The sequence below is a fragment of the Histoplasma capsulatum genome, assembly GCF_000150115.1.
Source record: "Histoplasma capsulatum G186AR genomic scaffold supercont2.7, whole genome shotgun sequence".
Lineage (NCBI taxonomy): Eukaryota > Fungi > Ascomycota > Eurotiomycetes > Onygenales > Ajellomycetaceae > Histoplasma > Histoplasma capsulatum.
In genome coordinates, this window is record NW_025544807.1 from 652,333 (window position 1) to 673,577 (window position 21,245).

A 21,245-nucleotide genomic window follows, 5' to 3' on the forward strand; every position below is an offset into this window, starting at 1 on the left:
GACCCCATGGCTACATCATCATTTAAACTGCTTTTGAAATTGTTCCGCCCTTTATACCTTTATACCTGCCTTCCCCTCCCCCCTCCTCTTCCCAATAATCTACATCCCAGATAGCACCGTTGCTTCGAGGAAGTTTAAGGACGTGGGGGTATAGTGGTTATTAATAGTCAGTTGCCTAAAAGAAACGGCAGCAGAAGCAGGGGAAGACGAACCACCTAGCGCTCCAACACGACAGGTTACGGAGAGTTTTGATCGAAGGCTACATTCAAAAAGTCGGAAGACCATATCCGACATAGCTTGAGCGGAACTCTGTATGTACGAAGAATGCTGCATTACTACCATGATCAACCGCTGCCAGTTCTTCTCAATAAACCCATTTTTGCCGTCAGAGAGGGTCTACTAATGCCGATTTCGTATGGGGAATTGTGGACGCCATAGACAGATTGTGTATTAATCTACTATATTTGGCTGGTGGCGAAAATATTGCTCCAGACAGGATACGGACGCGCGGAGAGATTGGTGAAGTAAACATCGTCATCGGGAACATAAGACACTCCTAAACCTGGGCGATAAAAAAGGGTTGCCAAATGGATAGGAACAACATACCCCAAGGCGAGCATATATATTTTCGTAAATTTATTGATCACCCAGTCGGTTGCACCCCACGTGGGCCATATATTAAAAATAAAATATAAATAAATAAGTAAAGGAAAGAATTAGAAAGAAAGAAGGCAACTTTATTACCCACCTGTAATTGTTGTATTTATTTATTTGAATGAAAGATCCATGAGCCAAGAGAGAAGATAGAAAAACGACATGACTAGGATGAGATAATGAAATTTGACATTAATTATTGACAACAAGTGGGGTATACAATATGGCAGACAAGTGACGCGGGATCGCAAGACATGTGCGGGAGAGTGGACGGGTTCGGTCAGCTGGTGAGCTAATTTGATCCAGAAAGATGCTTGCTGCGAGGGAAAAAACCGAGCCAAAAAGCTGGATGTTGTTTATTGACATGGGTGTGCAACCATACTAGTATTTGCAAGGAGGAATATATGATTATAAAGGAACATTATCGGGCTAACAAGACTTATTATTGCCGGGTGTAATAAATAACATGATGAGAAAGACAGGATGAAAATTTATAAGAAGTTCTCGAAACATGGTACCACCAACAAACGCCACGCTATGCTTAAGGGGAATGGAACGCAAGGTAGGATATTATATGAAAATCGAAGAAGCCGCCCGAAGAACTGGAAAACAAAAACAGTGGCGAGGCGGGGGATGAAGAGAAATCGAATGGGCCATGTTTGAGTAAGATCTGAGTTTGATTTCTGCCCAGGGTACACGTTGGTATTGATATTTAAGAAAGATAGATCCGAATCTTTAAATTCAGTTAGCATTTCCCAATGAGAGTCAAATCGCTCAGTTCACTCAGTGCGTTAAGGATTGAAGTAGCAAATACATACCTTTTGTTTCACTGGTTTGCGGCACATGGGACAAGTTGCACTCCCACGAGGCTTTGTTTTGTCCACTCTGCTTGAGGGCATATGTTGATCCGCACACCAGCGGCAGAGAACGGCATGCCCACAGGGAAGTACTACAGTGTCGATGAGTTGGCTCATGCAAGCTTTGCATTCCAAATTAACAGTGAGATCTTCAGTTTCTTTAGGCTCTGGACGTCCATCGTCCTGGTTATCGAGTCCTTTAGTCGGAGTGGCTGGCTCCGAGTTATTGTTGTTAAGGGACTCAAGAAATCTTCTCCTACGCCCCGCTTCAGTTCCAAAGAAAAAGCTGTCAGGATCATTGGGATAGCGCACAAGGTTACCGGCATACAAGAGTCGAGCCAGGTGGGCATTTACATAACCCTGATCACGAGTAGAAGGGGCAACTCCCGGAACTCCTATATTTATCCCGGATGCGGAATGGTGGGTGTGTCTATGTAGTTGTCTCTGGTCGCCTCGTAGCATTGGGCCAGATTGCGACATTCCACTTTCGTTGGTACGTCTGGGACGCCGACGCCCCGCAGCGGTAATATTCGCATTTAGGCTACCATTTCCAGGAGGACTCCCGGAGGTCGAGACCGCCCCCAGAAAAAGGCTCCTTCGAGAGTTGTGATTGAATAAGTCCGCCTGACTTTCTATCGGAGGTGAGCCCGTGGTATATGGAAAGGTCGTGTTGCGAGGCATATGGGAACCATTCAAAGCTTCGTTATCAACCGAACCGCGGTTGTTAAACTGTGTATTGTGGGAGTCAACTGGTAGGTTTTGGAACGTAAACGAATGTAAAGGGTTATCACTATTTGTCATTGTTGAACTGCCTGATAATCTGGAAAAAAGGCGCTGTCCTTCGGGTTGGGGAAGATTCGAATCGGACACCATAAAGGGCTCAGCATGGTTGAGAGCTAATCAGTTGTTAGCTTGAAGTCACTAAAAGCTGAGAGCCGCACTAGCTTTAGAAGAACAACGCACAGGTTTGGTTAAACGGCCCCTGATTTTGAATATCTGCTCGAGCTTCGCCATTCTGTTCTGGGTTTCCTTGTTGGCGGGATTCCACAGTGGCGAAGGGCCTAGTTACGGGCTCGGTAGGCGGCGAAGTTGAATAGTAGATTTGCTGGTGCTCGGTGGGAAAATAGCCATAATTGAGATTGGTTTCTCTAGACTGGGCTTGTAAATTGGCTAGAAACTTGTTAGTCCTTCCGGCTATGAAATAAGGCATTTAGGTGTTGACATAGATCACATACTACCAAGAAAGTGATTGATGCCGGGTTCCCAGAAGCTAGTTGGCCCTGGTTGATCATGTGTCTGGCCTTGAGACTGCTGGTTGCTGAAAAAAGTATAAGGAGGGGGTTCGGAAGCTATAGACGCCTGTAGATTTGTTGGTATGGTGGTGCCTGGAGACGCGTATTCATGTCTCCCGGCCATACCAGTATGATTCACAGGCATATAAGCTCGATGATGGGATATCAGCGGGTTGGATGCAGCTTGACCGAAGGTATAGGAATTAGATGCGGCGTGCCGTGGAGTCCACGATACCTGTTGATGGAATTCGTCTTGGTTTGGATGGCCTTGATTCCGTTGTAAAGATGACTGGTTTGTGAAGGGTTGAGATGGTTCAGTGATAACTGCGGGTTGTCTTTGGCCGTTACCGGGGTAATCGGGTACGCAAATATCTCGACTTAACTGCCGGTTTTGGGATTGCGGATAATTGTATGGCGATGCAGTCCAGTGAAGGTTTAGAGGCAGCGCACAATGAGAGTGAGGCTGAGGCTGTTGAACACAAGACCCGGACACTGGTTTAGGGCTAGCAGAGGAAGGACGATTTATTTGCGATGCCCAATATTCTAACCGACTCGAATGAATAAGCAGATGGCAAAAAACAAGGGAACAGGGGGTAAAGAAACCCCTCCAAAAAAGAAAAGAATAAGAATAACAAAAGAAAGAAAGAAAGAAAGTAGGTTATGATTTTGACGTATATCAATTTAGCTAGCAAGGCAAGCAAGTGAAGGAACATCGAGGCCACTAGGTGGTCCAAAATCTAGAATGAAAACATAAAGACACAAAATAAAACCGAGGAAACTAACCTTTGCAATTCGAGCAGTATCTGGGATGTGGAGGAGATTCTCTGGACAGGCTGTCTCTCGATGTATCCGGCACCGCACATGGATGGGATCGCACACAGAAGCAACAGGAATGGGAACAGGGCAGTTGGCAACCAGTGGCATGTTTATGAATGCATTTCGGAATGAGGGTTTGCAAAGGACAATTTGACATATTTTGTCTTTCACAGGCTCATGCTTGTCACCGCTCGTTGTTGGCAGTTCAGCGGTGGCCGTGGACACAACTGTTGAAGGTCAATCAATATAGCTCAGAGTCAGCAAATTCGATAGCTTTTCAACGAACTTTGAAGGAAGGCGGTTACCATAAACACCCGCAGCAAAAATGATTTTTAGTGAGTTGGTTCTAACTGTGAACTAGAGAGGTATATATATCTCTGAAGTGGAGCAGTCTGATCCGCTTATCTCCAGTTTACGGCAGCAAAAATTCGATGAATGTTGCCAGCACGGGAGCATCCAAGGCTGAGTGAAAATTAAGTGTGAAACTCCCGCCGTCGGACACCGTCCGGGAGAGAATGTCGAAGAGAGGTATATATTTACAATGGTCTTAGGGACAAAGGAGGTAGGTGTTTCTAATTCTATGGATTTTCGTTGTCGGAAGCGGTATCCTAAGCTGACGTCCAACGGGACAGAGCGGGAGATGAGGAAGTTGGAGAAAAGGTTGAACAAGAAAAGACCTCAAAGGGAAATCGGACACCTAGATGACGTTAAAAGAACCTTTCCTGCCTGACCCAGCAAGCTCCACGAAGAAAAGCTGCGTTTTCGGACGAGGGCTGACCCATCGAACGTGGGGCTGGTCAGAAAACCTCGGGCTATGAAGACGTATCACGCTGCCCGTCCATCGTATCCAAGCACTCCAACGAATAGTAAGACAGAGACGAGAGGGTCAAAAAGGCCAGGTCCTGTGCTGCATCCCCGAAAGTTAAATAAGCAGGCTCCCGGCCCTTGGACTCTCTCCTGCCCATTATTTGTTTCTCTTTTGTCATTTGCTGCTCTGGTATCATGCAATAAGCCGCGAGCCGAGCAAAAATGAACTGGCACAGCCCAGGCCAATGCTGGGGCAGTAGTAACAGACCCGGAATGTGATCGGTCTTACATGATTGATGGAAGAACCACAAAAAATGGCCCATCAGCTTGCTGCTTCCTCAACCCGGTAGCGCGCCGTCATCAACATAACCGCCACAGAAAATATCTCCGGACGAAAAATGAAACAGATCGCAGAGTTTCGGCTCTTACTAAGTTCCCATGTATGTATGTACTGTACTTTGAGGTTAGCAGTTGCCAAATGATTCGTATTATCTGATGGATAAGTCCGTGCTTATTTTTGCGACAATCCCGGACCTACTAGAGCAAAACTCTGTGGCCGGAGTTGGCGATACCCAATCAGAGGTGTGCTTTTGCCGGAAAACACGCCATGGGGATCCAAAGTTATGGCTTCTCCACACTCGAGATTTCAAGATGCATTCGCTCCAGGCCTCTGAACCATGCGACGTCATCGGGACCAGCATAACATACCGTTTCAGGAATAGCCGTCGCTAGGATGGGCCGGATGTTGCGTGAGTTACCGCGTATTGTCGACAAATTAAAAGGACGCACAATCCTTCACCACACTCATGGATTCATGGGACTCCCATGCATCCTTTAGTTTCCGGAAGTCAATTAAGGACCAGCTCGATGGAAATCCGATGATACACATATTTATCGATCACGAACTTTAATATTTGATGCATGAACGCTAAAACTAACGCGGTATCCAGGATTATGATTACCTCGCCTTGCCTCTCGTCTCGATGCTACATGTAACTAACTACTGCGTACGAAACGGTGGTCTCTCGACCACTGTGAATTGCGAACTGCGACAGACTGACGCCGGGTATCCATGGCTAGTCAACGTACTCCTAGCTGACTTGATCGTTTTGTGCTGCCCTCTGATGCAAGAATGACAATTCCAGGCACTTTTATCGGATAAAGGAATAAAATTGCTTCTGAGTAGTTCCAGTCTCCCAATCCATACATCTGAAATCACGAAATTTCTCGGTATGGCGATTTACAGCTGGAAAGAGGCTAATTGCAACAGGCCAAAAACCACTGTGCCCATCTTAAACACTGCGTATACCATACAAATAAAATACCACTCAGCTTGATCACTTCATATTTGATATTTGCAACTGTCTTGCTAGGTTGATAACTCTATAGAGTACATAGCAGATTTAGTCATGTCTTCGCTTAATCACCACACCATACAATGTTAACTTGTATCTTTTGGATTGCACATTATACAAAGTACCTATGGTCTTCAATACGTTATGAGATATAGATATTATATTAAGGTGATAAAGAAACTTGAATATAGAGAATATCGTAATACAAAGCTTTCTATTAAAAATACATATTAATCTCTTAGTTTCTGTAAACTACACTACTTCTGTCAGCGAATTTTTTCTTTTTACTTATTAGTAAAACTTAAGTTATAGTTGAAGTTATAGTTAACTAATATAACCTTATATTCTCTATATTCAGTTAACTGTATTTATACTCTTAATATATTATCAGCATCTGATGTTGTGTCGAAGATAAAATATTGTAAAAAAAATTCATTCGCATATTGTATGAAGCCACCATATAAAAGTTACATTGTGGTGATGATTATGTTCTGGCGAGGTCCACCAACATCCCAGAGACAGATCCTGGACCATTTGATCAAAATCTGTTGGGGGTTTGGATTGGTTCGTCCTCTCACATGGCGCTGGTGGCGATCGAGCTCTTCTGTCCCAGGTGGCCTAACAAAATCATCACCTGGGCACATCAAAGCAGTCAGCTGCTCTAGGCTCACCACCCAACCCTCGTTTCCACCCAATGCCAGCTTTTTCCATATCAAATCAAGAATGATCAGCTATTGATAGCTCAACACTCATCATATAAAAATACTATATTATATATGTACTTTACTTATTTGGGTACATACGTTGATAAACGAAATATTTAAAATTTAAAATTATAAGTATGTTGTCGACCTACAGGCTGTATTATTTAGTAACTTTTACTCATAAATTGTATAACTATAATCTGTACAAACTGTGAGAGATGTATTCAGATTATAGTACCCCGTATTGTCATCAATATATATATATATATCTGTTATTTTTTACTAAAAATTGCATTGTTTGAAATCTAAACGATGATAGAAAATACCTAGTTAATGTATATCAAAGAAGTTATTCAAATATTACCCCATATACTGATGTGACGGTTAGCAGCCGAAAAGCGCTACTTCGGAGGCCGTTTATGGCGGCTCTAACCAACTCTTGTCTTGGCATCACGCATGCGGATTCCCACGGCCACCTATTATTACAAAGTTCAATCTCACTCTGTCAGACGGTCTCGCTACGGAGGCTGGAAAGACCGACTGAAGGCCACTAAGCGACATAGACATTGGAATGACGACCTCTGTGTACTTGGCCTTTTACTTTACATTAATTTTGAAATGGAACTAGCTCCCTTAACATATATTTGGACTAGTCTGCTGGCAATGCACAACTTACTCCGTACATAGTAGTCCTTCCGGTATGTAGTTGTAATTCAAACAACGCGCACCCGTTTTAACTCATCTTCTCCGGTCCTGTACGATAGTCTCTTTACAGACCCAGGTCACATATACATCAGTCGCTGATCCAGTTACATCGATGGAAATCGGTAATCAGGGCCTGGCTAACATTATTCATCCGCCACCTCAGAAAGTGATGCAAAACATTCCATCACTTTTGAGTACCACCCTGGCTTACCTCTTTGGTACAGTCTCATGGCAGATGCTAAATACTGCCGTTTAGTATCCCGTAACGCCAATGATAAGCTATATCCCTCTACCAGCCCCCGTCGTCTCTCTCCACCTGCTACCATTGCAATGTACTCCTCCCTATCCACAAGTCGCTGCCTATCCTTTGCGTCCTTTGGAAGACCATTCTCATCGTAATTCCATGGTACATCCATAACAGGCGGGATTATAGACAGGGTCAATGGGAATTCGCCTGATATCTCCCACGGGCCCGCGAATGCCCCTTCCCAGTCAATAACACCAAGCAAGCGGTATTTGTCGTCAAAAATTATGTTGTTATGACCGAAATCACCGTGGCATAATGGGAATGGACCGCCGTTACGGATGGATAATCCTCCTGCTAAATCGTTGACCAATTGCTTGAAGGACGAGGCGGAGGCTGACAGCTCATCAGCGAATGAGCCGGCGGCTTCTTTCAGTTGATCCTGCGATAGACCAAATTCAACTTTAGCAGACCATGCCCTGAAAAATTCGGCAGCTGTTTCGAAAGGGCCGCCCAGACCTGGTATAGGGCCTTGACGATACGAGCCATCATCATTTATACCAGCAATTGTCCCAATTTTGGGCAGCTGTATTGTCGACATTTCAATCTAAGATTTTAAAAAATACATCAGAATAGCGTTTCACACAGAATTTAGGAAGTTGACACAGCGTACGTGGATATCTGCCAGCCTAGTAAAGACGGACGTTTTGTGTTCAGAAGGAATCTCCATATTAAGATCCATTCCCACGTTACCTCTCAGGCAGTCCATCAGCATAAACTGTGTTTTGACCCTAGAGTAGGGGTCGCCTTCAAAAGCATGGACTTGTGGGACCGGAATCTTGGTTTCCTTCTGAACCAGTTGAATTGTGTTGTACTCCGTAACGCTTCTTGCACTACTTAGGCTGTCTCTCGCCTGGGAAAGATCTGGTAGCCGGAGTCTTGCCACCCACCGCACCTGATCTGCAAATTCCACAATGCGGACCATATGGTTGTAGCCAAGGCCAATGTCGGGTAGCAATCCGCATTTCATCCCATTCCGTTCTGCAGCCGCGTATTCGATAAGCGAACCCCAATCCGTGGACTCAAGGAATTTTTGGGCTCGTAAGTGTAGTGGACCTTCTCCGTTCGATGAGAAGTAGGACCACCTGTATCCAGCAAATGCATCGTCGTCTTCCAGAATATAATCAGTGCAAGACATGGTATAGACGGATTTTTCACGAGCTTACAAGATATGTGAGCTCAGCTTGGAATGAGAACAGCTGAAACCTCAAAATTGATGTGAAGGGAATGCAGTAGGTTAGAAAACTGGTGGTGAAGCAACTTGCCCTGCCTTATATTAACAAAGGCTGTATTTTGCGGTCTCATGCACGTTTCACGTGGTCAGTTGTTGCACCACCACAAGTTGCGCGCCAGCCTGTAGCCTTATATCGCTCTTCATAGTTAGGAATGTCATATTCGCGTATCCCACGGCTGCCGACTTGTATTAATTTAATTACTTTGTCAGAAATTGTTGACAGGTGTCGCGACCCCTACATGCTTCTACTGCTCGCTATGATCAACAAAAACCTTTTGATTATCTGAATTCAAAGAATGTTCTCACAGAGTAAAATAGTGAAAATGCTTCACAATAATAACACAAAAGCTTAGAGAGGATTAGCTACACAAACTCTTTATCTCTCAAAGCGAAAGAATGTAATAGCCTAAATGCAAGGCTGCCCACGATAACATCCCGTCCCTGTCGGATGGATACGGTATCACAAGATCGAAGATTTCCATTCACAACATGAACCAAATCAAAGAATAAAAGGACCATGATCCCACTCAGATCTAGTTCTGCATACCGCAGCTGCACACCTCTCCACGCTTGACCTGATTTTTACAGCCTAATCTGCAGCACTCGGTATAAACGCTAGAGAAGTCGAATTGTTCGGGTGCGAGACAGAAAGCCATGTTGATATCTGAATTAATGAATCAATGAGCACTGTCTTGCCTAGAGACCTATAGACTGTCCGTGATTGAAAAGTAAGGGTATTTACTCAGACCTGGTTCAACAGACTTGAAGTTCGTAGAGCGATCGATAATCAATAATATTTGTTATATATCTTAGCAGGAATTGTTTGGGATTTTTCGTATTATGGGTAATGATATAGAAACGTTGGCCGTTGGCATACCTCACGATATCGGCTAGAAGAGAGACGATACTTTTAATGCGAGTTTCTGTGTCGAGCAGGCCGTATTTATACCAGCAGCTTCCACGTCCGTCGCAGGGAAAAGATGGAGAAGCAAAACACGAGTGGTTGAACGAGCGTTATCACATATCCTTTCTAGGTCATAAGTACGTACATATGCAGGTTGAATCACAATATATATGGCCGGTTAACTTACAGTAACAGGGATTATATAACAAATCAGAACAAGGGCCAAAGCGCCCGTTGAACTGCTTATCGAACGCTTAGTCTTTAAGAAGATAGAGAAGTGACGAAGCACAGAAAAGTGATGTGCGACAGTCTGGATCCTGAACAACCTGGAGCCAAGAGGAGTGTTGGTGTTTTGGGTGTTGGGACGAATCATGAAGCCAACGAGGCCTTAGGGGACAAGGCGCACTCGGTGACAGGAGGCGAGGCGGCGTAGATGTCCGGAATGCGAACGGCTGTCGAGTCAAAAGTTTGTTCATCGGTGTCCCTTGCGTCAATCCGAATTTTGTGAAAAAGGGCAATCATGGTTTCCGACGCTGAGATACGTTTCTATGATCGTGACATAGTAGCACAGGACAAAGAAAGGCTGATCAATCAACTTCGAAGTCGCCAGCTTAAAGCCACTGTCTGCATTTCGGACTCAGGCACTGGAATAGACATCCCGGATGTCCACACAGTTGTTCCCTTGCATGGTGCATACACCATGATCCAGCTCATCCAGAATGCTACCCAAGGAGGAGATGGAAAAGGAGGGCAAGGGAGCCGAAAACTGACAGATCGTGTGATAAGTGAACAAGGTGAACAAGTACAAGGTTGGGAGGCAGCTAGAGGCTCAGACACTCAAAGTATTTCTCACCAGACGATCTCTGATGAATATTGTGAACCTGTCGGCTCTCATTCTGCACCTGCTCGTCCTCACAATATTAGGGGACCTCAAGATATATTTGGAGCTTGGGTGTATATCAGTTTTCTTATCAGTATTTAAGGCATTCACATCCGACATCCATTCTTTTCATCTTTCAAATGGAATCAACTAGGGTTCCATGCAGGTAAACCTCACAGGTGTCATAATAGGTAACTTCTCAGTCAATAATCCCAATGATTACAAGATCTGAGCCAGAAGAATGAATGACATTTGATGGCTAAATATCATCAGAATAGAGGTGGAAAGGAACCCAGTTCCATCTTGAATGCTCTGCTTTTATCTCTATCTGTATTTATCCAACTCTCTCTTTTATTTTCTTTAGAAGGACATCATTTAGTATTTTTTTCTAAGCACCCTGTTTGTTTTCCACAGCGTCATTGTGCTGGTTTGCAAATGAAGAAGCTGCTAGAGAACTAGTTTATAGAACCCAAAAGTAGTTGACTGTTGTTGAAAGACGCCTATTTTCATATATATATATTAATGGAGTAGCAGGAAGATTTCCAATGCCCATGAGCTCATCCATACCGAGGTCGCTTATCACTATTTCTCCATTTTGCGTTGCATTGCACAAATGGTCGGGAAGGTTGCCTTCGAGCGTTCCGGCACCGCTTCAGCTATACCCCGGTAGGCGCTTTTCAAGTCAATCGACATAGAAAGGTCGTTGAGTTATTTGGATAGCAAGGTGCCTTTAACAAACGTTGTGGGCAAGGAACCAGGTGTAGTGGGAAAGGTTCGTCACAACAACCTCATCGAGAGTCGTTTCTGAGCGAACTCGGCTCCAACGCAGAATGGGGGGAAATCAGGGCACCAAGAAACCTCACCGAACCATCTCCAAACGTGACAGAAGAGCATATGTTGAAAACTCCAGTGGTGAAACTTGAAACTTTAATTGTTCCGGTCAGAATGGTGTTTACTCGCAAGCTGCAGTGGTAGGACGGGCGATAGAAATATGAGCCAGCTTCTCGCCAAACTCAGATGACACTTCCGCTGGATGGTCCCGGTTCATGATCATTGACGTGCTGCAAATGTTGGGCCGAGAGCAGTTTTGGGAGGAAGGGATAGTGTTTGAAACAGCTGGTCCAAGGCAAATCAAGTTCTAGGTGGTCCTTGGTCATGGAATAGACCGTTGTCGGAACGATAGAATGTCCGAATATTGACCCAAATACTGGATATCGAAAGAATATTGAATTGACTATGATAACTGATAATTACATGATAAAAAGGGAGTATTTATAAGGAAAGGAGCTCGATTCTACGAACGGCGCAGTGCTCAGATTTCAAGACGTGAGAGGCGAATACGAGCTACAAAATCTTATCTCCGACAACCGTGCAGCATTTCAGTTGCTCCACTTTGTGTCACTAACTACCCGCATATTTAACATCTGTCTAGGATGTAGATCTAATTTAAATTTAGGCAAGGATTCAAATTTGCGTATTCCGTTTTATCATGCACATCATGCTCACAGACTTGAGTTTTTTTCAGAAATGATATCATTAGGAAAACAGCTGCAACTCTTCTGATACAGGAAAATCTTGGTGGTTCATGTTTATGCAATCTAACCTCGTTTCTCCTCCTCTCATGACAAGGTTCATACGAACCATCCATATCCTAACTAGCTTCCCCAAGAGGATGATGTCGACCTTCATTCTGCCAAACAGCACCCCACAGTTGCTCGTTAGCCTAACGCCCAATCTTTCGCAGGACCAATTACTTACTTTCCCGGCCTTCAAAGTCTGGTTGTCGACATTACAACACTCGCTTTCCAGACAAGCTGATCCGTCCCATGAATTCCATGCAGCTCCCTACATCTTGCGCAGTATACAGATACAGGCGGCGGACTTCTTTGGCGGCAATCGTTTGGGATTCGTGAAATTGAAGGCTGATGTTTCCAACAATAATGGCGAGAAGCTACCAGGAAGTGTCTTTTTGAGAGGTGGGAGCGTTGGGGTGTTGGTGAGTGCTTGACGGCCTTCGACGATGCTCTTCAACCATTTCTTTTGGAGCCAGAGAGGTTTTGATCAACGACAATGTGCACATGATAACTTGGAGGTGTGATATGGCATATTATATTCATAATTCAAATTTACTCCATTGATATGCTCTACTTATCAATCATTTTTCTCATTGAAACTAACCCGAAACCTACTCGTTCATACGTAGCTAATCCTCCAACCAAGCGATACCCCCCAAAACTCTGAAGCCGATAAATATGCCATCCTCACCATCCAGCCCCGTATCCCAGCCGGCTCCCTTGCCTTCCCCGAAATACCAGCAGGGATGCTTGATGACAGCGGCACATTCGCCGGCGGTGCGGCGAAAGAAATACAGGAGGAAACTGGCCTAATTATACCAGAGAACGAACTTATAGATCTAACCGCACTCGTCAATAGCTTGCCGAATAGTGGGCGAAAGCAAAAAGCAGGTGAAGAAACGGAAGGTGACGAAGGAGCAAACGAAGGAAGAAGAGATACCAATGGAAATGGAGAAAGGTTACAGACAGGTGTATACCCGTCACCAGGCGGATGCGATGAATTCATACCACTCTTCTTATGTCAGAAACGCATACCTAGGAAGGAAATTGAGGAGTTACAGGGGAAACTGACGGGGTTGAGAAAAGATGGGGAGAAGATTACGTTGAAGATTGTAAGGTTGGAAGAGGTGTGGAAGGAGGCGTGGCGGGATGGGAAGATGTTGGCAGCTTGGGCGTTGTATTGGGGGCTGAAGGAGGAGGGAATGTTGTAAGTGGTGCACAAGCAGGTGGGGATGGGCTGTTTCTCTCCCAAAGAGGGTCCATCTACATGTACAAGCATGTACTGCTGGTCATCGCTATATTTTGCAGGGCAAAGGAGATCTAGCTTTTATCATATGATTTTTTGCTAACAGTCTGTCACTTAGAAATCACATTGGTGGTTGGCAGCTAAAGTAAATAATACACACTTAGCGAAGCTCTTTAGACCAGAACTCTCTAGTATCGAAATGTCATTATCTATGTATCATTTATATGGATACTTTGCATTTTGAGAAGATGAAATAGAAAAGCAGGCCAACGGCGGCTCTGCAAAATCGTGCATCGGAAGGTTTTGTGGTTTCACGCATCGGGAAAAAAACACAATAAATGCCCAATGCATACATACTAGTATGTGGGTAATATCCCCAAACCCCAAAATAATTGGACAGGAGTTTCAATGGACAAAAATGAAAAATGGTGAATACGTTTCATTCTATCCCAACTTCTTCCCAAACTCGATACCCTCCGCCAACGTCCCTACCCTAGCATCAATCGCATACCCTTCCGCTTCCAGGCGTTTCAATTCCTCATACAGAGTTGCTAGCGGGATGCTGAAGCACTCGATGAACTCGTTCTCTTCGAGCTGGGGCTGTGGGTTTTGGTTTTCCGGGAGAGTCATGTCGACGCGGACGTGGATCATGTTGAGGTTGGTGTTACAGAAACCAGGGTCTAGAGGGGGGTTATATGTGAGAGGGCATTGTTAATTTCAAGAGCGGGTAGAGAGGGGGCATGAAAATATTATCGCAGGTTTGGATATGTGCTGTAGAGATGCCTAGAGGAAGCGGGGGGGAGGGGATTTATGAAGGGGGAAGTTGCAGATCAAATTTGCCTACCATTATACATAATTGGGCTCCTCTCTTCCGCAACGCCTACATACCCCGTCTCCTCTTTAAGTTCCCTCACAGCGCATTCCTCAGGCGTTTCGCCCTCATCAATAAGACCGGCAGGCACTTCAATGACTACCATGTCAACCGGAGGCCTGTATTGCTTTTGCAGCAGCAGTTCTGGGCCCGAGGGCTTGGATAGTATCGTGACAATGCCGACGCCATCAATCGGGCAGTTTTTAGGCCTAGTCTGAAAACTCGATAGGAAAAGGTGTTAACAAGAAGATCGAATGATCCTGTTTCGTTTGCCAGGTAATAACAATGCAATATCCCCTACTACCCTATGCCGGATTTTCTCACTATGTTCCTAAACATAGGCAAATCCTCGGGGAACATAATAGGACCAAGAAGTACAGTACATACATAGGCAGAGGCAGAATGGTTCGATTTCCTTTGAATAAAGAAATAAAGATAAAATAGGAAAAATCAATCAAAGCAAAATAACATGACATTGGAAAAGTGAACGCCAGCGGAACATATTCTTCGTACCTGTCGTTCAGCAGACTCCCATGTCCTCGTCACCCCCTCGGGATCCGTGTATGTCGACTTAATCAGGCGAACCCATCTTGCCTCTGCTGGGATCTGTAGGGACGAGGCATGTCAATGTATGCACCACCAACACACTGTGGGAATTATTTAACCGTTTTTATTAATCATGCGCAAGTTGAAGAAAACAACCGAGGGCAGATGAAAATTCATGAATAGAAGCAACGAGGATCATTGGGGATAGATTATAGTAATATCCTGTCAATCTTTGTCGACGGCCCTCAGGGTTGAGAGCTGAAAAGTATCTTTAAACAGAGCAACACAAGAAGGTATAAATTCAAGTTGAACGGTGCAGGACATACAGTGCCAGGCCATAAATATTGACAACCCCCGCCACAATCATGGTGCCTTTTGGTGGCAGAAAAGTGGGTGTTGCCAATACTTATGGCCTAGCAAAGTACACGCATACAATCCGAGGTCAACATACCAGGGGCTCCCTCGAAAGAAGCTTCATTTTGAATAACTTGGCGGCGATGGGTTCGGCCGGTACTGTCTCTCCCTTGGTTTGAGCAGGCAATCGCGACTTGGATTATAATCTGGAGAGCGAACTGTTGGAAACCTGAAGGCCTCGAGCATCGAATTGTCAACGTTGCGCCAAGCACTTCCCACGGCCCGCGCTTGGGAACCAAACGGTGCCCGGAAGCCAACCAGAGCCTCACAAAAAAGCCAGCCCCTATTTTAGCCGCAACACCACCACGAAGATCCTGCACATCGTACGGAGTACTCTTTCAACACCTCCTGCACACAGGCAAAGAACGGCATGCTCTCACCGAGTTACCGCTTCGCAAAGAGTTATACGCGAAGAGCCGCAGAACCGACGCGCCGTTTGTTCTGCGATCTTCCTCTATATGAGAAAAAAATGCAGAACATGACCCAAATTATGCATCCTACGTCCAAGCCTTGCCTGGGATTTGCTTGGAATCCAGCCACTGTTACTGTCCCGTGCCGTCTCATTGGCCAACGCACCAATGTCGTGACTGAGTAACTTCAGATTCGCCCAGCGCAGGGAGGGATTGGTCCCAGGAAGACGTGGATGGCAAAGCGCCCAGGGCTGCCTATGCGTCCTTGGCCTGAGATGATTTATATTTTTCCAGCCCCCCGAGACCACTCAGTCTTGAGTTGGATATCACAGTTGACCCAGTTGCCAGGATGTGCCGTAGCAGCCAGTTTCCAGGTGCTATCAACCAAAAGGAAAGATGAACATGCGCAAGAGGCGTGCTGTGGCCAGGGGAATAATACTCAATCCAGCTGGCTTTTATTCCATTTGTTGAAGCTCCATCCTCTCTGACACCTGAGATCTATCGTGTATCGCAATCACACCCTCCATAGAAAAGCGGAGGGCTTTTCCGATACGAACCCATCATGGTCCCTCATCCTACATCGAATATATCAGAAATAACTACTTGTCATCCAGCCAGTGCGCTGCTCTAAGCACTTCGGTTGGCGATCACCTAATTATTCGAAGAAAAGCTGTCGCACAGTTCATGTTTTGCGGCGAAATGCGTTTCGATGGGGATAGAGCTGTTGGGGAACGTTTTGAACAGCAAAGGACTGATTATGAACTGACGCCGCTGCGACCTTCCCCTCTCTCACATCCCGACGGCGATGAATTGTGGGAATCTGTGCTTAGCCAAGACGAAGCACGTCGCATGCCCAGGTTGAACGATTTCGTGCCGTCGCCCATAGCCACACCCACAACCTCACCCGTACCCATGCCGGTGCCTATACCCGCGCTGACTGATGACGCTCTGCTATTCACCGATCGAATAACGTCCCCGAAGATATTCTCAAAACGACCCAGCTCTAGAGCATTTCATCATGGGAATGACGCATCTCTCTGGACCCCGTTTTGGCTCAGGAAAACGACACTGTTTGGATTCATCATCCTTTTTACTTTGCTTTGGATTGCGCTCCTTGTCCTTTGGCTTTTCGTGAAGCGTAATAATGGGCTGGAAATTATCCTGACTTCTAATCACTATGTTTGGAGATTTGCGCCTGCTGCAGTTTTGATTATTGTGGGTGGTCTTTGGCGACAAGTGGACTATCATTGCAAGGCCGCATACCCCTGGCATGAGATGAACAAGGGCCTCGCAAGTGCACCGAGAAGTATGGTTCTTGATTACGTCTCTGATTTCCGAGTGACCTCCTTCTTCAAAGCTATAAAGTCAGGTCATCATTCCGTGGCCTCTTCGGTTTTTGGATTTTTCTTGTTAAAGCTTTCTCTGGTTTTTTCTACCGGACTTTTAGTCTCAACACCTACTACCCTGGTCGACATATCTTATCCACTCACCATGAAGACAAAGCTCGACGGGAGAGATTGGGCCGGAAAGGCTCTTGCTTCTCATCAAGAATTCTTAAGCTCTTCTACTCCAGATTCAATCTATGCATATTTTGGTGTCTCGGCGGCTGGAATGTCTGATCCCACTGGAACAAAGGATGGTTTCGCTTATCAGACATTTGATTTGCGCGAGAACCATTCCGCAATGAAGCATGTGACGAGCATGTCTACTGATGTAGACGTCTTAGTCCCACTCCCGATCTGTGAGCTGACCGACACCTCAATCCAGTCAACTGCTGCGCTTCATGAGTTTTCGAACGTGACTAGCGGTGGTGTCGTGCACCTGGATATAAAGTCGACCACATGTCGCCTCGGGTTCAACAATTATACTAAAGTCTACGTGCACATGAAGAACCCAAGAACAGAACTATGCGAACCACGTGAACTAACGGCCGAGATGCAACGGGTCAATTGCACCGAGAGATATCCCCAAAGTCAGTCTTCTGCACTATTTGATGATGAAAATGGCGATTTTCGTTGGTTACTCACCGTTTCGGACATCCGTTACTCCCAAAAATTTACCCCTAGCTCTACTCCGCGGCTGAATATTTCACATTGGACTCGGGATGTGAACCAGGTAACTGCAATTTTGTGCAAACCGCAATATACTATCATGCGAAGGAATCTGACTTACGAACACTATGATTCGGGGATACCTCGAATTCAACTGCAAAACCCCAACGAACATCCGAGTATAGTGAATTTAGATGGAATATCAAGTTCGGTACTCAGTGGGGCAGTTTTTCAGTCCTTAAAAGCAGGCGCTCTTCTTTTCCGTCCTATCAATCCGCAACCTGAAACCTTACCTTCAAATGATGGAGTAAACACGCTATTTCAACTGATGGTTAAAAGCTCAAAAGGAGGAGCTACGTTGGAGAAGTTTCTTGACGGCGAGATCATGAACAAAGCATTCCAAAGAGTTTACGGTGGCATCGCATCCCAATTTGCGCAACAAAATCTACTCGTTCCAATATCTGAGGATATTACTGGAAAGGTCGTCTATATTGAGGACCGCTTGCACGTGACAATTAATTCGCTCTGGGTAATGCTTGCAAGTTTCGTTATTTTGTCGGTCTTAACGGTAATTATACTCTTCACGCGGCCGTCTGAGTTTGCGTCACGAGATCCTGGCTCAATTGCAGCACAAGCTACGATTCTTGCCGGAAGCAATGAGCTTCAGCCACTGCTACAGGATGCTGGTCATCTTTCGGGTCGTGGTATCGGAGACAAACTTCGAAATTATACATTCAGAACTTCTACTTACCGATCGTTCAGGATCACTGCTCGTTATGACCTGAGAGAAAGCATCACTTCTATCGATGATCACGTTGTCGAAGCGAGTGGATTCTGGAAGCCTCTCGCTGCAAGGAGGCCTATGCTCGTCCTGACATTTATTATGCCGATGCTTGCTATTTCGGCGCTTGAGATAATGCAACAGTTTTCAAATAGTAATGAAGGATTGATGACCATACATTCGGCAAAATGGAAATATGTTCCACAGTACCTTTGTGCTGTCGTGGCTGTTGTCATTGCAACATTTTATAATAACCTGGACTTTACCGTTGCCATGTTCGCACCATTCGAGGCTCTTCGCAAAGGCAACGTGACAGCAGGACGCAGCATCGTAACGCACCTTCTTGGAAAAATCCCTCTGGTTGCTCTTTGGGATGCAGTGCGAGGAAACCATATCGGCGCAATATCATCGACAATTGCAGCATTTGCGGCCAGTTTTTTAACTATTGTTATTTCCGGTTTATGGAATATAGACCTATCAGTCCTTCAATCGCATTCTGCGGTTGCTTACAGAACAGACAATTGGAATATGGCATTGAGAAACTACAGTTCCAATGATGGAAATGCTGGTTTAGTCTTAAGACTCCTTCGACATCACAACCTGACCACACCGCCGTGGACGTGGAATGAGTTTATATTGCCAAAAATCCACGTTGATGCACCGAATGCTCGCCTTGGGCTCGTGGATCGGGACGAATACGTACCCAAGAGTCCGATTACTTATACGTTCACTCTTCCAGCATTGAGGCCCTCATTGAATTGCAGACTCCTCACAGCAGACGATATCTCGTTGGCCAATTCTTATGGGCCAGGGCCACATCAAGGGACCTTCCAAACAGTTACCACAGCAGCCGTGCGCGCAAAGCTGCCGCCCAGCTGTCTTGCCACCCTACCTGAAAATGTGACTATTGCGGAGTTTAATCTTACCTATCTGGAAGTTGACGGGTTCTCAACAGGCGGAGGCTACGTTGGTTCTCTATTCGATTTATACCTTCCACCGCTGGATCCCGCTCATCTAGTAGATATATGGGAAAGGCAAGACAACCCAATTGGTTGCCCATCTATCGGCATCGCATTTGGCTATATGCGTGCCAACCACACGTCGTTGACCAATATAACGGCTGCAATCTGCAATCAAGAAATCCAGAAAATCCCCACCGAGGTTACATTCGCTGGAGATCCAAATTTAGGCTTCGTCGATCATACAAATCCACCTAAATATAATAATACACGACCGATAGAGCTGCTAACCAACGGCACAAACGGGTTTTCTTCGTTCTCCTTTCGCGTGCAAAAACTTCTTCGACCGTCGCTGGAAACTCACAGTAAAAGTACATCGCAGAAAGGTCAGCCTCCCGGTCCTGAGACAATCGATATCTTCCACGAGATCATACATGGATCACACGGTGACACCTCTCCCGAGTTATTAATGGGCGCAGAAAACGCAAATAAGCTCCTCGATGTCGTTAACCATTACTACAGACTTTACATGGCGCAGGTTATCAATCTTACGTTACGCAAACCAATGGGTACCCCCGAAACGAAACAATCGTGGCGACGGCAAGTTGCTGGAAATAACAACAACAATCACGATCGTGATAACGATAGCGATGCCAGTTCCGCTCTCAACCCACCCTCTCGGCAGAACTTTACAGGCACGCTACACATCGCAACACCTCGGCTAAAATCCAATTTCGGCCCCAAACTCGCTCTCCAGCTCATACTAGCCGTCATGGTTATTTTGGGGTGTCTGGCTGTGTTTACGATGCGGCTGCGTGAAACCCTCCCGCACAACCCGTGTTCAATTGCCGGGACGATGAGTTTGTTGGCGGGCAGCGAGCTGTGTGAGAGTGGCGGGAAATTATTGCCGTCTGGGGCTGAGAGGATGGGGGATTCTGAGTTGAGGAGTGTGTTTGATGGGCAGGGGTTGTTGTTTGGGTTGGGATGGTGGAAGTGGACGGACGAGAGGGCCGCGTATGTAAATGAGAGGTTTGGGATTGATGTTGGGAGAGCGGGATGAAAGGATCTTTATATATATTTCTTTTTCCATTTTTTTTCCCCCAGTGTGTTCTCTTAGTGCCCTTGGATGATGCATGTAAGCTTGATCTTGATTCCATTTGCGAGAGCTATTTGTGTGCTGTATGTGGGCGTCTCAGTGGCTTCACGAGCAAACACCGAGCTTGACTCCCAGTCTGACATCAACATTTTGCAATTTCATAACCATCAGAATAGACTAAATTTCAGTTTAGCTTTTTTTCTATTGCTCTCCATGTACAGTAGGGAAAGCAAAAAGCAGTTTGACCTTCGGTTCTTCTATTTTCGTTGTTTCTGACGGCACAATCACATTATTTCTGTTGCGTGTTGCCAAACATGGAGAACTGGATCTACGAAGGAGAAAAGAAATGCTGTGCCATGTTCGTTAATTTATTAAACGCAAATGTTAAGATATCCTTTGGGACACTGACGGCGTGATACCAATTGCTATGAATGGGAAACTAGAATAAAGAGCTGTGAATGAGGCAATGAAATAAGAAGACTAGGCGTAGAGCCCGAACTCATCATAATATAACAAAATTCTTGGAGGGGAAAAAAAATCTTTTATTTTATTTTGCAATCACTATCATTCATGTCCCATGTGTGTATGCCTGTCTATCTATGATGCCAAGGGAGAGCGGCATGGAGTGGTTAGTTCATGAAAGTATTTTTGTTCGCGGAAAGGCCCAGATCTTTGCGTGATAAGAAAAGGCAAGAAAAATCAAGAGAAATATCTAGCTATCGTCTTCGGAACGTTATATGCGGTCTGTCTAACGTTGTAAGCGGAACAGCCCAGGCTGGAAAAAG

At 45.4% G+C, this 21,245-nt stretch overlaps 7 protein-coding genes across 7 annotated transcripts; 4 read left to right on the top strand and 3 right to left on the bottom strand.

The window, feature by feature from the left end:
- Positions 1 to 1,366: 1,366 nt before the first annotated feature.
- HCBG_05508 (C3HC4 zinc finger domain-containing protein) lies at positions 1,367 to 3,727 on the bottom strand (the record flags this gene model as incomplete). Its single annotated transcript, XM_045432557.1, has 4 exons — positions 1,367 to 1,387; positions 1,473 to 2,407; positions 2,747 to 3,266; positions 3,587 to 3,727. 4 exons carry the CDS (start codon positions 3,725 to 3,727, stop codon positions 1,367 to 1,369), a joined length of 1,617 nt encoding a protein of 538 aa, XP_045286673.1.
- A 1,097-nt stretch (positions 3,728 to 4,824) lies between these two features.
- HCBG_05509 (uncharacterized protein) lies at positions 4,825 to 5,158 on the top strand (the record flags this gene model as incomplete). Its single annotated transcript, XM_045432558.1, has 2 exons — positions 4,825 to 4,866; positions 4,895 to 5,158. 2 exons carry the CDS (start codon positions 4,825 to 4,827, stop codon positions 5,156 to 5,158), a joined length of 306 nt encoding a protein of 101 aa, XP_045286674.1.
- A 981-nt stretch (positions 5,159 to 6,139) lies between these two features.
- HCBG_05510 (uncharacterized protein) lies at positions 6,140 to 8,730 on the bottom strand (the record flags this gene model as incomplete). The annotated part of the gene is made up of 6 exons (XM_045432559.1): positions 6,140 to 6,143; positions 6,360 to 6,415; positions 6,850 to 6,961; positions 7,402 to 7,428; positions 7,527 to 8,041; positions 8,108 to 8,730. 6 exons carry the CDS (start codon positions 8,630 to 8,632, stop codon positions 6,140 to 6,142), a joined length of 1,239 nt encoding a protein of 412 aa, XP_045286675.1.
- Positions 8,731 to 10,152: 1,422 nt separating this feature from the next.
- Positions 10,153 to 10,614, top strand: HCBG_05511 (uncharacterized protein; the record flags this gene model as incomplete). Its single annotated transcript, XM_045432560.1, has 1 exon — positions 10,153 to 10,614. One exon carries the CDS (start codon positions 10,153 to 10,155, stop codon positions 10,612 to 10,614), a length of 462 nt encoding a protein of 153 aa, XP_045286676.1.
- A 1,573-nt stretch (positions 10,615 to 12,187) lies between these two features.
- On the top strand, positions 12,188 to 13,481 carry HCBG_05512 (NUDIX hydrolase; the record flags this gene model as incomplete). Its single annotated transcript, XM_045432561.1, has 3 exons — positions 12,188 to 12,508; positions 12,716 to 13,293; positions 13,451 to 13,481. The coding sequence occupies 3 exons, from the start codon at positions 12,188 to 12,190 to the stop codon at positions 13,479 to 13,481; spliced, it is 930 nt and encodes a 309-aa protein (XP_045286677.1).
- A 295-nt stretch (positions 13,482 to 13,776) lies between these two features.
- Positions 13,777 to 15,227, bottom strand: HCBG_05513 (ADP-ribose pyrophosphatase; the record flags this gene model as incomplete). The annotated part of the gene is made up of 5 exons (XM_045432562.1): positions 13,777 to 14,012; positions 14,177 to 14,417; positions 14,717 to 14,809; positions 15,076 to 15,162; positions 15,201 to 15,227. 5 exons carry the CDS (start codon positions 15,225 to 15,227, stop codon positions 13,777 to 13,779), a joined length of 684 nt encoding a protein of 227 aa, XP_045286678.1.
- A 405-nt stretch (positions 15,228 to 15,632) lies between these two features.
- On the top strand, positions 15,633 to 20,684 carry HCBG_05514 (uncharacterized protein; the record flags this gene model as incomplete). Its single annotated transcript, XM_045432563.1, has 4 exons — positions 15,633 to 15,754; positions 16,188 to 17,545; positions 17,972 to 20,378; positions 20,654 to 20,684. The coding sequence occupies 4 exons, from the start codon at positions 15,633 to 15,635 to the stop codon at positions 20,682 to 20,684; spliced, it is 3,918 nt and encodes a 1,305-aa protein (XP_045286679.1).
- Between the last annotated feature and the right edge of the window lie 561 nt (positions 20,685 to 21,245).